We start from the raw sequence: 15,486 nt of genomic DNA, 5'->3' as shown, positions 1-15,486 counted from the left end.
AGTTTTACATTTCCACAGTGAGATTACCTAAATCTCATTTCTTTCCTGCACAAGTAAATAGAATTAACTGACCGAAGAGTCAAATATGTCAAGGGAAATTTTATATCATCCGTCTATTCATCATATGAATAGATGTTGGGAAATGAAATGGAAAATTGAAGTTGAAATGTCAAATAAATATGAGCACTTAGTTAGAAACAAGTTCATGATTTCACTTGTTTATATATGGGAGCTTACAGTTAGTAAAGATACTTAGAATGCACTTGGGCAGAATTTGGCTCTTGATAGCTATTGACCAAAGCAATGAAATTCCCAAAATACCAGATGTTTCTATGACATTAATACATTTGATATAAGGGAAGTGATTTTACATTTATATTTAAAAAGTCTAAATTAATAAAGTTTTAAATAATCCAGCAGTTTAGGTAGCATTCCTTTTTCATGTTTTCTATATTATGTAAAAATATGTGTACTGTATTCCTTCAAAACTTTGTACCCACATGCAGTTCCACCCACGCACCTTAGGTAATTAAAAAAATCAACTTTGAAGTGGAAAATGCATACCTTTGTTCTAGGGCCCTATAATTCCATCAGAACTTGGATAATATACATGCATTTGGTGTCTACTCTGTATACACAGAAGAACTAACCAATTAACGTATATTCTCATTACTGTTCACAGCACTGATCCACATCACCTTCATGTCTGCCCACTGAATAATGCATTAGGGAATTTTACTAAACAGTGATGTGTAATGAACCCCACTCTGTAAATGTACATTTAATAAATTATTGCCCTACATCCCAAAATACCTTAACGGAAGTCATTTTTTAGATTTATGTTTAATGTATGTAATTGAATTAGCCTTATTATAGTTGTTATTTATATGTAAATTCATAAAATATTACTTTATTTAATTACATAGTAAATATAGCACCTCATCAGACATTAATTTAATCAGACTACATCTTGTAGGGTTAATGAATATGAATGTCTGATTGCTGTAAGCAACGGCTCACTTTTGCTAATTGTGCAATATTATCAAATAGGGTTTAATATTTAGAACATTATGGTAAGATAAAAATATAGTGGTTTGTTTTTAGTTTATATCAAATAGAGATATAGATGCATACTACTGTACATTGTTATGTCACAGGTGCCCGTTATGTTTTAGCTACAGATTATTTTTCAGTTGTTTATGGTGGGATTACCTAAATTTAATTGTAACACCAGCTTTGATTTCTTCAGCTCTAAGGTGATATAGTCTCCTTGCTGTCCTTCTCCATGAAAAAGAACTCCTTCACTCCCAGAGCTTTTGAATTTCAGGGAGATGACATCTTTTTCAGTTGCCATTTTCCTGTCCTTGAACTGATAGGATAACACAGTGTTGCCATCAAAATTGATTACATCAGCCCCTAGGGAAATACAAAATTCTTAATTAATACAGAATATATAATAAAGCGCATGCATATGTACATTAATAATAATAATAATAATAATAATAATACATTTACCATGATATTTAATATTTAATTCCATGGTAATTTGGTGATTACCAATAGAATTTTTCTTAATGAAAAAAATAAATTATCATGAAATTCCATTGTTTTTTGCTTATTTGCCATGGTTTTAAATAATAATAACTTACCAGAAAGAATCTTTTGGTATATAAAAAATGGTATATAGAACAACATGATGTTATAACCTTTACCAAATTTAGCTTTATGAAGTCTGAGAAAAAGCTGATATTTGATTGGTCGCTGTGAGTGATTTTGTATGTGTTCTGCTGGCAATATTATATTATATTATATATGTTATTATAGTAGTTCCATCTCTGCGCTAATGGTAGAGAAGCTGTTACTGGCGGATAGCTGATGGAAAGAGAATGCTAGGTTTGTCTTTCTTTAGCCCATTAAAGCAATCATAAAATTGCTGACACACTTCTATCTGTGAACTCAACCATATTAGCAAATATACTATATCATCTAGTTACATTGACAGCAACTTTTTTTCCACTAAATCTTTTCACAGGATATTAATTGGATTTATTTTTGCCACATGCCCATAGTTGAATACAGTTGTATGATTTGCTGCTCTTGGTGTAAATCACTGCTAAGAATAGAACGTTTTTCAATCTGCAATTTTGTAATTGTAGCAGCCAGGCTTTAATAAGGGTTATGATAATTTACACATTTTGAACTTTCCTCCTTCATTGCCCATATGCAGATGACACAAGACTTTGACATTTGCAATCATACCATTTTTTTTTTTTAATTTTTCACTTTTTCTATTACATTTTTAGTTCATTCAATAGATTTTTCATATTTCCAGCAGTGGCAAATTCATAGCAATTGTAACTGACAAGCCAAATGTAATCCAGAGATGTGCACAGACCCTCATGTTTTGCTTTTGGTTCTAAATCGTCGTCACGTTTTGGTTTTGGCAAAATCACCCTCAAGTGTTTTGGTCTGGTTTTGGGTTTATATTTCTTTGGAGGGTAATAGATAAATGATGGCTAGGATCTGCTTGGTTGCTTTGTGCAACACCTTATCTTTGTCTTTTTAGAAGTTTTAGTAAATCTTCCCCATAAATAATTGTTCAGTAAAAATGTGGTGTGCCGTGCTAGAGAGCTAGGAAGTAGAAGCCATCAATCTAATCCTTAGACTATCAATGACAGAAGTCCAATAATGGGACCAAGTTATATGCACTTTCTTGGAATCACTGTGGTCTAGGTCCCAGTTACGGTCAATGCAATCATGGTAATTTAGCAAGTAATAATCCCTACTGGGTATGTTTATTTTCAGTTCAGAGAAGAAAGGGTGAACTGAACACAAAGCTCTCATAAAAGGGCCAGTTTATTAAATCCCTTTCCACATGAATGACTCACATTTTGGTACAAGGGGTAATTGCAGAAGTATTGCATGTACCACTGAAAACCACCATCCTCATAGTTCTGTAAGGAAACAGCTGTTTTTTCTAGTTTAACAAGCACCGAAAAGCTTAGCTATTCACAGCTTACCTCTTAAAGCTCATCCAAATACAAAAAGGTACTGCTTTAGAGTGTGAAGAGAGATCTACTCAGATCCCATCTGACTCTTATTGTGCACAGGAAAACTGCCAGAAAAGCACTCTACAGTGAAATCTTACGTTGCTGCACTCAGCCGTGATAGTACGGGTTTTAGCATTCGCAGGGAGAGCTGTTTATCTGAGCGATATCTGACCCAATGATTAAGTATCCACTCGCTGTGTGGAGATACTTATCACCGTATCAATTCAGCATTGCTCCAGTGCAGAGACAGCTGCTCCAAAAAGCAGCTGTCCCCACGATTAGTAACACTGCTACTTCAGTAGCAGCATTACATATGCCCCCCCCCCATGGCCGGCTTCTGTGCATATGTGACCTGAGGAGGCAGCAGTGGGATCTGCCCGGATCCCTCATCGTAACTCCGGGACCTCATTCCCATAGGAAGGAGTGGGGCCCTGAAAACCAGCTCCGTCTGAACATAGCTTTTGTTCTTGCAATCAAATTCTGAAAACTTTAAGTTTTTGGAGTTTGCTAAATATTAGGCGGCCCTATCAGACCCCTAATAATGAATGGCCCATTACATAAAATATGCGGAAACTAACGCATGTGTAATGAGCCAACTAAGTGATAAAGAACATGCCCCTTAATGTTTAAAATAAACTATTATTTTAAATAATCAAATATTCTGAAAAATAACATAACATCAGTATTTGTATATATTTTAGAGATGAGCAGTTCGGTTTTGGCTGAGAACTGAATCTTATTGGTATCCAGCTGTCACGTGTTTTGGATAGCCAATAAGATAAATCCAAACTTGTGATAAGTTTGGAGAAAAGAACAGAGTAAAACCGAATCACTCATCTTTAGTATATTCAAAAATATTCCCCTAACGTGGCCCAATACTTTGGTACTGAATACTATTTTACCAGAGCAATTCAATATTGTGATCACAGGGATCATTATTAGGGGCTGTCTAATACTCAACAAACTCTGAAAACTAAAAATGTTCAGAGTTTGTTTACTAATAGCTGGCCCCTAATAATGAGTGGGCCTGTTACAAAAAACATGTGGAAATTAGCATTTCCGCATGTGTAACATGCCCATTAGTGATGATGAATAGACCCCTTAAATTTATACAAATATTTTCATGACTTATCTGTATTAAACCCTTGCTCCTGTATGATTTTCATAGCATTTCATGAGCTTGCTTTCTCTTTCTCTCTTTCTCCCAATCATTTCTCATCTGTAGATAATGTCATTGCTGATCCCTTAATATTATTGTCCAGCTCATTCATCCTTTAATACATTTCACTTTCTACCCTACTAATTTGTCCTTGTCTGATCTTTCTTGATCTCTCACATATATCTCTCTGCACTGTATAATAAAGCCTGCACCTTGCTGAATGAACTAGATGTGTAATGAAGAAACTGATACACCAATTTCTGATTCTGAGTTTGACGTAGTTTCAAACACAGCTGCGTCTTTTGCTGTAGCCGCATTTGTGTTTTAGGCTAATGCCGCGGCTGATTTTCACAAAACTGAGACACCTGCTTGCAGCGTCTTGAGAAAGTGCATTTACATTTCTGTGCAACTTTAGATAAAACACTCAGACCAGACAGACCTGGTAGCACCAAGGCAAAGAAAAGTAAACAAGCATGCTCAGCCACCCTGCCCTGTGTGCTCCGCCTCTGAGTCCTTCAAGACATCTCCCCTATTGCTGTGCAAGGAGAAATGGGACCTGTAAAGCTGCTTGGAGCGTCCTCTGGAGACTCCTGGTAGTTATGCAGCAGGTACCCAATTATGTCATCCCTGACCACCCACCTGAGATACAACTTTATGACGAGGGTTTATTCTCAGTGGGTGGTGGCACCACAGGGACCACTGCCACCCAGTTACGGGTCTGGTTTTAAGTGATACAGACATTGATGCATTGAAATGTAGAGAATAATAAGGAGGCTCCCTGACCACTGCAGAAGAGGCAAAACTAAAGTTAGTACATCACTGCATAGTTTGGTAGGGGAAAGGGGGAGTTTCTTAGTGAGAACTAAGGGGGGTGAGTATTTCATGTGTGTATGTACTGTATGTGTGTATATATCATTGTATATGTCTGAGGTTCCCAAACGTGTTCCTCAAGGCATCCTAACAATCCAGATTTAAAGGATATCTATTCTTGACCATAGGTGACTTAATAATGATTTAACCACCTGTGCTCAACCATGGATATCTAAAACCTGAACTGTTGGAGTGACTTGAGGACCGCATTTGGGAACCCCTGGTATATGTGATTGCTAATAGATCAAATGTATTTAATTATGACAGAGGCAACAAGTATTATTTTATGTTAAATGGTGCCCACATCATAAAATAATAATTCCCAATGCAGGATTGTGAACAGTGATTTTGTCATACCGAAAAACACATGTTGAAATACACACAGTTCCGAGTGGGTTAAAACATAAAACTAACTGTAAATAAAACAATCCCAGTAATGGTATTCTTTTATTTGGTGCACACTAATTATTTGTATTGCAGTATATGAGAGACAACACTGCCAAGTGGTTTTGAATTAGCAGTAAAGCTAATAAAAAATTCAAATGGGAAAACACAATAAAATAGAACAACACACTGCAATATGTATAGGGCAAGGCCCAATAACATATCAATAAAAGAAGTAAGGACAAGAGCTTCTCTTCTAATTTCAATCTCTAGATAGCATATTTTCCAAATACAGTTTTCTGTTTGCTAACACAAAAAATGTAATTTAGGAAGTTTCTTTGTTTGATTTTAAGTCCCCATCACCTAAAACAAAGAAGAAAATTACCACTGCTAACTACATGGAGGTGGAGTATAGAGTAATAAAAACTAGGTTGATGGTAACAATATCAGAACAGTAAAAAGAGAATTTAATTACTTTCCCCTACATTTTTATCCCTTCTTAGTCTGTTCGCTCTCTGCATATGTTGCACATCCCCATTTACTTCAGTGGTCATCAGTTGCAGGTTCACTACATAAAATATAGCACAATGTTTTACTGCAATAGATACATAATTAGTAAAGGTGAAGAAAGACACAGGTTGCAAGTGTGGTAACTCTGGCTAAATGGGTGTTGTAATATAGGCAACTGCCAACAGGTGGTGCCATTTTGTGCCAAAAACTGAGACAAGTCAGCAACAGGACAGTATTTTTGTGGTTGCACTTGCACAGTTGAGACTGAGAGATATAGAAGAACAAAGTGATCTGCCGCAGGTCTGCTGTGAGGGAAAACAGACCGGGCAATGTGTTTTTGCTGAAGTGGTGAGGTGACAGAAGCAACTAAACATCCACTGTGGTGCACAAAGTGACGGCTCCTGAAACACCCACTCAGAGTAATACTGAGGGCCGGAGACAGTGTGGCAGCATTTGGAGCTGCAGGTGAAATCATTTGAGACTGAATAAACAAAAGAGCTGTAGAAAGAAGACATCCCTAATGTTTGAGTTCTACTGAGAACTGTTATGGAGCTATTGCGAAACTATGAGATACTGAGAATTGATAAGAATTAACTGAGATCTGCTATATTTCAAGTATTGTGTAATTCTGGCTAGTGCAAGAGACTGAGTTTGAGTAAACAGAGTGATATTCATCTTGTTTGAGCTACTAGAGAAACAGTTTGTCAGTGTAAAGAGCAGCAGCCATTTTGTGTGACTACTGAGCTAAGTTAAAGAGCATTATGGAACTGAATTATTGCTACTGTGCAGTGCTGAAGACAATTAATATATATTGCCAGTGGAACTGTGTTTATTGTGCCTTGTCATTGGCAAACCAAAACTATTGGTCTCTGGAATCAGGAAAGAACAGCATTAGATGTTAAGTTTATAGCATTTACCTTTGTGGATTACAAATACATGTTAAAGGTCAGTGATCATCCAGTAACAGAGTACTGAACAACAGAACTTTGTACGCACTGTAGAGTAAGATAATTAACAGTTTTGTATATTTTTCTAATTCTACTCAGTATAAATCCATGTTGCTATAAGTGTATATCTGTGTTTTACTAAGGTTAATGTGTGTTTAAAGTATAGCATATTGAGACAACAGATAAATGTCCCTTTTTCACAGCTATAGCCAATAGTTATAGTGCTGCAGCAGTAAAGATAAATAAGCCTGTTTAACTATTGGAAATAGTTATTGCTCATTGTCTGTTCATTATTATGCTGCTAAACACTGTGTTTAAATTGTCTATTGCCTTTTGAGCTTCAACTTCCTGTTATATGTATGGTGATCATTATTTTCATACAGATCTACTTCCTCCTACCCCCCTTTTTGATAAACATGCTTGATTATTCGATTTACCAAGACCGTAATTTTGTGTATTTTACTGCATGGATGGAGTTAGCCTCTCTGCTACAGCCTGAGGTGGATAAAACTTGTGGGGTAATTGCCAATAGAGAAAGAAGATCCACTGGAGCTGCTGTCTCAAATGTAAGGTACAATCTATATCTAATTTATCTGTGCCCAGTAGAGCACTCGGGGTACCACACAAATTAAAAAAGGCATCCCATTTTTAAGTTCAATTTAAGTAGAATGACCAAGGCACAGGCAATAGACTACTGCTCCACTGTAGAATGTTATTTAAAGGCAGCACTTTGGGGTCTATTTACTAAGCAGCGTTAGGAGACAGCACGAAAAGTGATAAGAACGTGATAAGGTGCCAGCCAATCAGCTCCCAACTGTCATCTCACAGGCTGTGTTTGAAAAATGACAGTTAGGAGCTAATTGGCTGGCACCTTATCACTTTCTTATCACTTTTCACTCTGTCTCCTAGCACTGCTTAGTAAATAGACCCCTTTGAGTCCTATTGTGAGAAAAGTGCTATATAAATAACATCGGTCCTAATTCAGGAGTGCATGCAGGTGCACTGCTGAATGTAGATTCTTGATAATCAGGAATCTGCACAGGCGCCAGACCCGTACTGTGCATGTACAGTATGGGTCCTGCGTGATTGAATACAGAGTGGCAGTAGACTGACAGTGATTGACAGTCTGCTGCCATTTGAGGGTGGGGGGGCAGCGATGGCCTCTGCTTCCCAAAACGGAAGCATGTCGCCGACATTGGGGGGAGGGTAGAGGCCAGGATCTCTATCGGCTGATGGAGGTTTCCTGGTCTCTTTCCCTCATCTGCGATGGCCAGTCTGCATGACCCCATGGTCACTCAGCCAGCCAGGATTCACACAGATGATTCGATGTTCCATTTGTGGATACAGCTCGGATCATTAATGCTTGCAGGAGGCATGAAACATCCTGCTGCATTAACATAATTGCAAGGACAGAATTTAAAAGCTGCTTGCCTGTAGCTTTGAAATGATGTCCTCTAGGAATTATTATTATTATTATTATTATTATTATTATTATTATAATTATAAAAGTGTGTAGAAGGACAGTGGCATATCTATAATGGGTGCATGATGTGCAGTGCACATGGGCCCCTGAGTCCAGGAAGTCGCACACCGAAACCTATTTCTGCAATACTCACCTCTCTGGAGTCCCCCGTCGGCGGCAACAACTCTTAACAAATCACTAGAAACACGGTGAGTTGGACATTTTCCTGGCATTTTGCACATGCACAGTAGGGAAATCGCTGAAAAAATTACCACTGCGCCATTTCTCCAGAGACCTGCGCATATGCAATAGAGTCAGTACTGGGTCAGCTAGAGAGGAGGGGGCCCGGAGAGATATTGCAGTGCACATGGCCCTCTTTCTCTCTCAATACTCCACTGGGCACAAGGAAGCTAAATTTATAAATTAGCACATACTTAGGCTCACACACGTGTTCATGGCTCACTTTGCATATGATATGCTCAGTCATCACTCAAACCACTAAGATAGTAAACAGAGCAATAGCATTTTATTTTTGTAAATATAAACCCTCACCTAACTATCGGCCTGATTCAGCAAGGATCGCAGCTGCGATTACTCACACAGTCTCACTGTAATGATATGCTAATCCATTGTGATAGCTATGCCATCGCAGCACTACATAATGACACCCACCTTACCTTACACACATCCGTATTACTTAGTAAGACTGCGAAACCATCGGTAACATTGAGTACCATCGCAGTCTTATGCACACTTGCACAAGCTCTAACCTTACTCAGGAATTGCTAACCTCATCGCACGCTGTGAGTTCACAATCTACATATGGCATCGTAGTGGATAATTTATGCACGGCCCTGCAACGGCGTTCAAACACACTGGCATCCCTTTTTTCCGCCAACCACCCTCTTGTCACCACCCCCAAATGGTACTTCCTGTTAATCACTCTACAATGGGTCTGCGTAATGACTGCGATTTTATTACCAATCACAGTGTAGTGTTCTCGCACGTGCACTGTGATTCATACGCATGCGCAGAATGCAACAACTAGCCGACTGCGTGCATAATTGCAGTTGCGATCTTTGCTGAATCAGTCCCTATAATCACTGTGTATCTAAATGCTACCAAGCGCTGATGCCTTCTCTCTCTATTAATGGTTTGTAGAGGTGCTCGCATACCCTCTTACAACTGTACTGAAAAATAATTTTAAGTACGTTGACATTATATGAAAAATCCAAGTAAAAAAAAGCAAACAAACTGAAAAATCAAATAGTCACTGCTATATTATTAACAGGCAAAGAAACATGGGGCGACAGTTACTGTACGTTTGTAGATCTGCCTTGCTCTAGCAGTTTAAAAATGATGTAAGCTTTGCTTCATTATGAGCAGTCTGACAGAAAGGCTGGGAAGAAGTAAGCAAGGTAAAGCATAGCGCTATACCCAATGATGCATTCGTTTAGTGAAGTATGCTGAAATAAAAATTTAAATCAGGTGTAAATATAAATATTAAATTTCTACACTACTTTCAGAAACGTCAAGCATAGCTTAAAAGAGGGATTTGTTTGTTAAATAAATTATGTTTATTATATGTATTTGCTTGGTATTGCTTGGTATTACTAGCATTTTTGCATCCATTTTATTCGTAGAATGCAATAAATAATAAGGGATCCAAAACACAAATCCAAAACGAAAAATGCAAAATGACAACAAATGACATTTATTTAACAGATGATTTCATAAAGCCTAAAGGCTGTTTTCAATGCACTGTGCTTGTCAAAATATCATTTAAGCTACAGCAAACTTCTGAGGTACTTTTCGTTTGAAGCAACAGACATGAGAAAAAGTGTTTAGCTATATTCAGGTAACCTAACAGGACTTCAACGAAATGCCAGGTGTCTGAATTATCCATCATCATGTAAGACACCAGTGATAAATACTTATTCTGAAATATTTACACCAATAACCAAGGAGAGGTACAGTATCGTGTGATAGCTGCATTAAATTTTTTTATTAAGAAAAATGTTAATTGGAGTAAAACTCATGTGAGCTTATCACATGATACATCCAGTTCTGGGATGTCATCTTTGTGTAGGGCAGTGATTAGCTCTGGGGGTGCTAGTACCCCAGTTTGAGAACCAAGTGGTCTAGGGCAGGGCTGGCCAATAGGTCGATTGTGATCTACCGCTAGCTCGCAGAGCTCCCACCGGTAGATCGCGACTAGCCTGCTGCAGCAACTAGGATACACTGGTCTCTGAAGTGAACAGAGACTATAGAAGCCTCTGTTCGCTTCAGAGGCTAGCGTTCCCAGTGATGCAGTGTGCGGGTGATGTTATGACATCACCGGTATCGCCCGCCATGTGAGGAGCCGGCATGCCAGCTGTATCTAGTTAGATCCAGTCAGCGGCAGGCAGCCAACGACTACGTGGGAGCATGAAGAGAGGTAAGTACTAAACAGAGGAAGGGGCACAGCATAAGGGGCATTACTGGAGGCACAGCATTAGTGGCATTACTGGAGGCACAGCATAAGGGGCATTACTGGGGCATGGCATAAGGGTCATTACTGGGGGCACAGCAGAAGGGGCATTACTTGGGCACGGCATAAGGGTCATTACTGGGGACACAGCATATGGGGCATTACTGGAGGCACAGCATAAGGGGCATTACTGGGGGCACAGCATAAGGGGCATTACTGGGGGCACAGCATAATGGGCACTATTGGGGCACTGCATAAGGGGCTCTAATACAGGGAGCATTGCATAATGGGCTCTAATACAGGGGCATGGCATAATGGGCACAACTACAGAGGCACTGCATAAGTTTAATACATAGGGCATTGCATAATGGGCTCTAATACAGGGGCATTGCATAATGGGCACAACTACAGAGGCACTGCATAAGTTTAATACAGAGGGCATTGCATAATGGGCTCTAATAAAGGGGGCATTGACTAATGGACTCTAAAACAGGGGGCATTGCATAATGGGCTCTAATACAGGGGGGCATTGCATAATGGGCACTACTACTGGGGACATTGAATAAGGGGTACTAATACAATGGTCATTGTATAAGGGACACTACTGTGGGCATTGTGTATAAGGGCACTACTGTGTCATAACATGAATGAACTGACTACTATGTGGTAGTAGTAATTTACATTGGGGATACTATGTTTGATTTCGGCAGGACAGACCCCACGTCCTTTGCTGTGAGGTCACGTCCCCTTTTTGCATACCATGCCCCATGTTTCGGGCTTGGTAGAACAGTTTCTTGTATTAAAAGTAGATCTGGCCACCCTGGTCTAGGGCATCCAGAGCTGCTGAGTTCGATCAATCAATAACTTAATGAACCAGCCAATTGAGTAATCATTCAAACAATTACTTTATTTAAGCAGTTGAACGCCATTAAGCAAACTCATTTACAATGTGGACTTACTCTAAGTCAAAATCAAGTAACCATACATGTATACTGTACATAGGGCCTGATTCATTAAGGATCGCAACAGCACTCGCAATTGGCCGATTGCTGCATACTGCGCGAAGGCACCACTGCGATCGCACTATGATCATGGAGACCACGCAGAGTGATTGGCAGGCAGTGAGCAATTGGGAGTGATGATGGGGTGTGGTCGGAGAAACACAGGCGTGTCTGACAGTTTGAATGCTGTTGCAGGGGCGTGCATAAATTAGCCATTGTGATTGCATACGCAGCTTCAGTACTCACTGCGTACATTGAAGTTAGAAATTGTAAGTAAGGTTAGGGCTGCTATAATTCTGTGTGAGGGGCCAATAGTACTCAATGTTATGATGTTTATGAAGGTTTGCAAAGTATTACCGTTATGAGATAGTGGTAGAGGGAAGCAGTGGCCATCTCTATGCTGGCAGTGTGATGCCTTTGCGTTTACAATCATTTGCATATTTTCGCAGCTGACCTGCATATGATTACAAAGCTGCGATCGCAATAGCAATCCATGATGTACATGATGTAACTGTACAATTATATTTTTATTGTACAGTTAGCTTCCAGTAGATAAAAATAAAATCAGGTTCAGGTGAGTAAGATATGGTTGGTACTTTTTCTCTCTCCACTTCATCTCTCCCCAAACTTGAATTAATCCCCTCTTAGGAGGAGATGTATCAAAGCTTCCAAAGAGTAGAGAAGTGGAGAAGTAGATAATCAACCTATCAGCTTTGAGCTAGGATTTGTCAAGTACATTCTATAAAATTATAGGTAGGAGCTGATTGCTTGCTATGGCCAACTTCTCTTCTGGTCTGCTTCTCCACTCTTTAAAAGCATTGATACACCTTCCTCTTCATATTTATAATAATTTCAAGGGAAGAATCCAAACCAGACAGTCATCACTGCAGGTGTAAAGGTGCCTATCCATTAGATGACTTTCTGAACAATGCGACCAAAACCAGAAAGTTTTGGTCGCATCGTTCAGAAAGTCGTCTAATGGATAGCTGGCAAGGACCAGTGATGTGCGTGCACGCTGGGTATTTGCCAACGCCAACTATCTGTGGAACATGCCCATCAACCTGACGATCATCAGGTTCGGCATGTTCTCAGATAGGTCGGTCTCCTGCACTGAATGACGTTCAGTGAACACCGTTCAGTACGGGCACCGCACCTAGGCGACTTGAAGGACTGAACGCTAGTCATTAAATTTTTCAGGTCGCCTAATGGATAGGCCCCTTTAGACAGAGGAAATATTACAGCAGGAGACATCCAAGAGCATCCAAGAGCACTCCCTATAAACACACAGTACCAAAATTTGTAGACTTTGTGTATTGATTAGCTTTTCCAGAGTCGAGGTGGAAAGAAACTAGTTGTTTTAATTTTCCAATCAAAGCTGTACCCTGTATAGCTTTCACTCATTGTGTTTTGCTGCCTGATGCTTGCACAAATGGCCTGATTCAGACCCGCTCGCGAGCGCTGAGTGCTCGCAAGCAGGTTGATGGTGCCCTAGTGCACATGCACTCAACGGAGGGAGCTCCATCGTGCGCATACGTGAGACCCGCATAGCGACGGCCAAGCCGTCGCTATGGGTCTCGCACCAAAGGGGGCATGCTGTCGATGGTGAGTGACAGCACGCCCCCTTTGGTGGGCGTACCAGGGGCGTTGCTGCCCCGACGGAGGCGTTCCCATGGGAAGTGTTCCCATGGGAACTAGTGATGTCAGTGGGAGTGCTTTTGGCTCTAAAAGCACTCCAGGGCTTGCGGCAGCGAGACCCTACCGCAGGGTCCCGTCGCAAGCCCGATGGTCGCGATGGTCTTGACCATCGCTACCATCTTTTTGGCCGCTCGTATAAGCTGTGGGTGGTCACCCACAGCTATGCGAGCGGCCAGGAGGCCGCTGCAATTTTAGGTAGGAGGGCCCTGATTCAGAGCGAGCGCTCTTGTCAGAGCGTCCGGCTCTGAATCAGGCCCAGAGATCGCTGATGGCTGATAGATAATGGGTGGCGTCATTATGAACTGGATATTGGCAAATTGGAACAAATAGAAGCTAAATGCAATATGGAAAGCTCAATTAAGAAACTAATTTCGTTAGCATGCCCTAGTGGGAAACTATATTAATTTTCCATGCATGTGCTTCAGATGTTCTTTTGTCCTATTTGTTTATATTTTCAGGATGATTTCACATAAATGTAAGTTTTTTTTTAGTAAAATGAAAGCTATTATAACCTTTTGCATTATTCATCCGATCGGCAGACAGGGTTCATGTAAACATCTTTACCAACTGCAGTTTTGACATAAAGGTCACTTTCCTTCTTCTTAATGCTCCAAGGTCACAATATGGCATAACAATCTGACCAAGTCCACAAATGTAAATTTTTTACATTGATTAATGCTGAAAAACTGAAGTGAGACTACTGCTCTTGTGAAACAGGCAATGTCAAATATTTGTATATATATATATATATATATATATATATATATATATATATATATATATATAGTAGGTATTAAAAAAATACATACAGTCTTTCTGATAAACTACAGCACCAGTTTCAATGCTATCCATTTCATAGCAAACTAGCGCTCGCTCTGAATCAGGGCCGGTCTTTTTTTTTTAGAACGGCCTCCTGTGGGTGACCACCCACAGCTATAGCGAATGGCCATGATGATGGTCGCGATGGTCTTGACCATCGGGCTTGCGACGAGACCCTTGTGGTAGGGTCTCGTTGCCACAAGCCCCAGAGAGCTTTTGGCTCAAACAGAGCCGAAAGCTCTCCCACTGACATCACTTGTGACATCACTTGTGATGTCAGTGGGGCCGCCACCCAAACGGAGGCGTTCACATGGGAATGCCTCCGTTTGGGCAGCCACTCCCCCGGCACGCCCACCAAAGGGGGCGAGCTGTCACTCAACATCGACAGCTCGCCCCCTTTGTTGCGAGACCCGGAGCGATGGAGCGATAGAGTGCCCTTTGCTATCCGGGTCTCGTGCATCCGCATGACAGAGCCGGCTCCATCGTGCGCATTGTGCACTGGCCCACCATCGACCTGGTTGCAAGCGCACAGCGCTTGCGACCGGGTCTGAATCAGGCCCTTTGTCTATTGGACACATGTAATATATATTTGAGATGAGCGGTTTGGATTCCTTGGAATCTGAACCCGCCCGAACATCAGGAATTCGAATCAATCCAAGCAGCGGCTCGCATCTTCCCATCTGACTCATATTCCACTTTGAGGAAAATCATCATCCTTGCGACGTCTCACAGGTTTTGTATTCTATATTGGGCACTGCGGACAGGAATCAGCGCCATTTCCTTGTCAGGCACGCTGATGTATGCTGCACTTAACTCTGCTGCATAGGCTGTGCTGTGTCCAGACTCACAAGTGGCTTTGCTACTTAGTGAGCATGCTTCTGTATGCTGTGCCATACTCTGCTGTATAGGCTGTGGGCCTAATTCAGACGCGCTCGCGAGCGCTGAGCGCTCGCAAGCGGGTCGATGGTGCCATAATGCGCATGCGCATGACGGAGGGAGCTCCGTTATGCGCATGCGCGAGAACCGCATAGCAACAGCCAAACTATCGCTATGGGTCTCGCACCAAAGGGGGCGTGCTATCGATGGTGACTGACAGCACGCCCCCTTTGGTGGGCGTGC

General features: G+C 40.9%; 1 protein-coding gene across 1 annotated transcript in view; it reads right to left on the bottom strand.

Moving 5' to 3' along the window:
• The window catches only part of LOC148477523 (contactin-associated protein-like 2), a 1,966,667-nt gene that overhangs the window by 906,666 nt on the left and 1,044,515 nt on the right, over positions 1–15,486 (bottom strand). The window contains exon 5 of the mRNA XM_088456633.1: positions 1,213–1,416. Coding sequence (XP_088312759.1) covers positions 1,213–1,416 — 204 coding nt within the window. The remainder of the gene's footprint in view (positions 1–1,212; positions 1,417–15,486) is intronic.

This window comes from Taudactylus pleione, unplaced genomic scaffold, assembly GCF_031769625.1.
Source record: "Taudactylus pleione unplaced genomic scaffold, aTauple2 ptg000709l, whole genome shotgun sequence".
Lineage (NCBI taxonomy): Eukaryota > Metazoa > Chordata > Amphibia > Anura > Myobatrachidae > Taudactylus > Taudactylus pleione.
The sequence above is the reverse complement of the archived record's forward strand: the minus strand, read 5'-3'. Positions and strand labels throughout refer to the sequence as shown.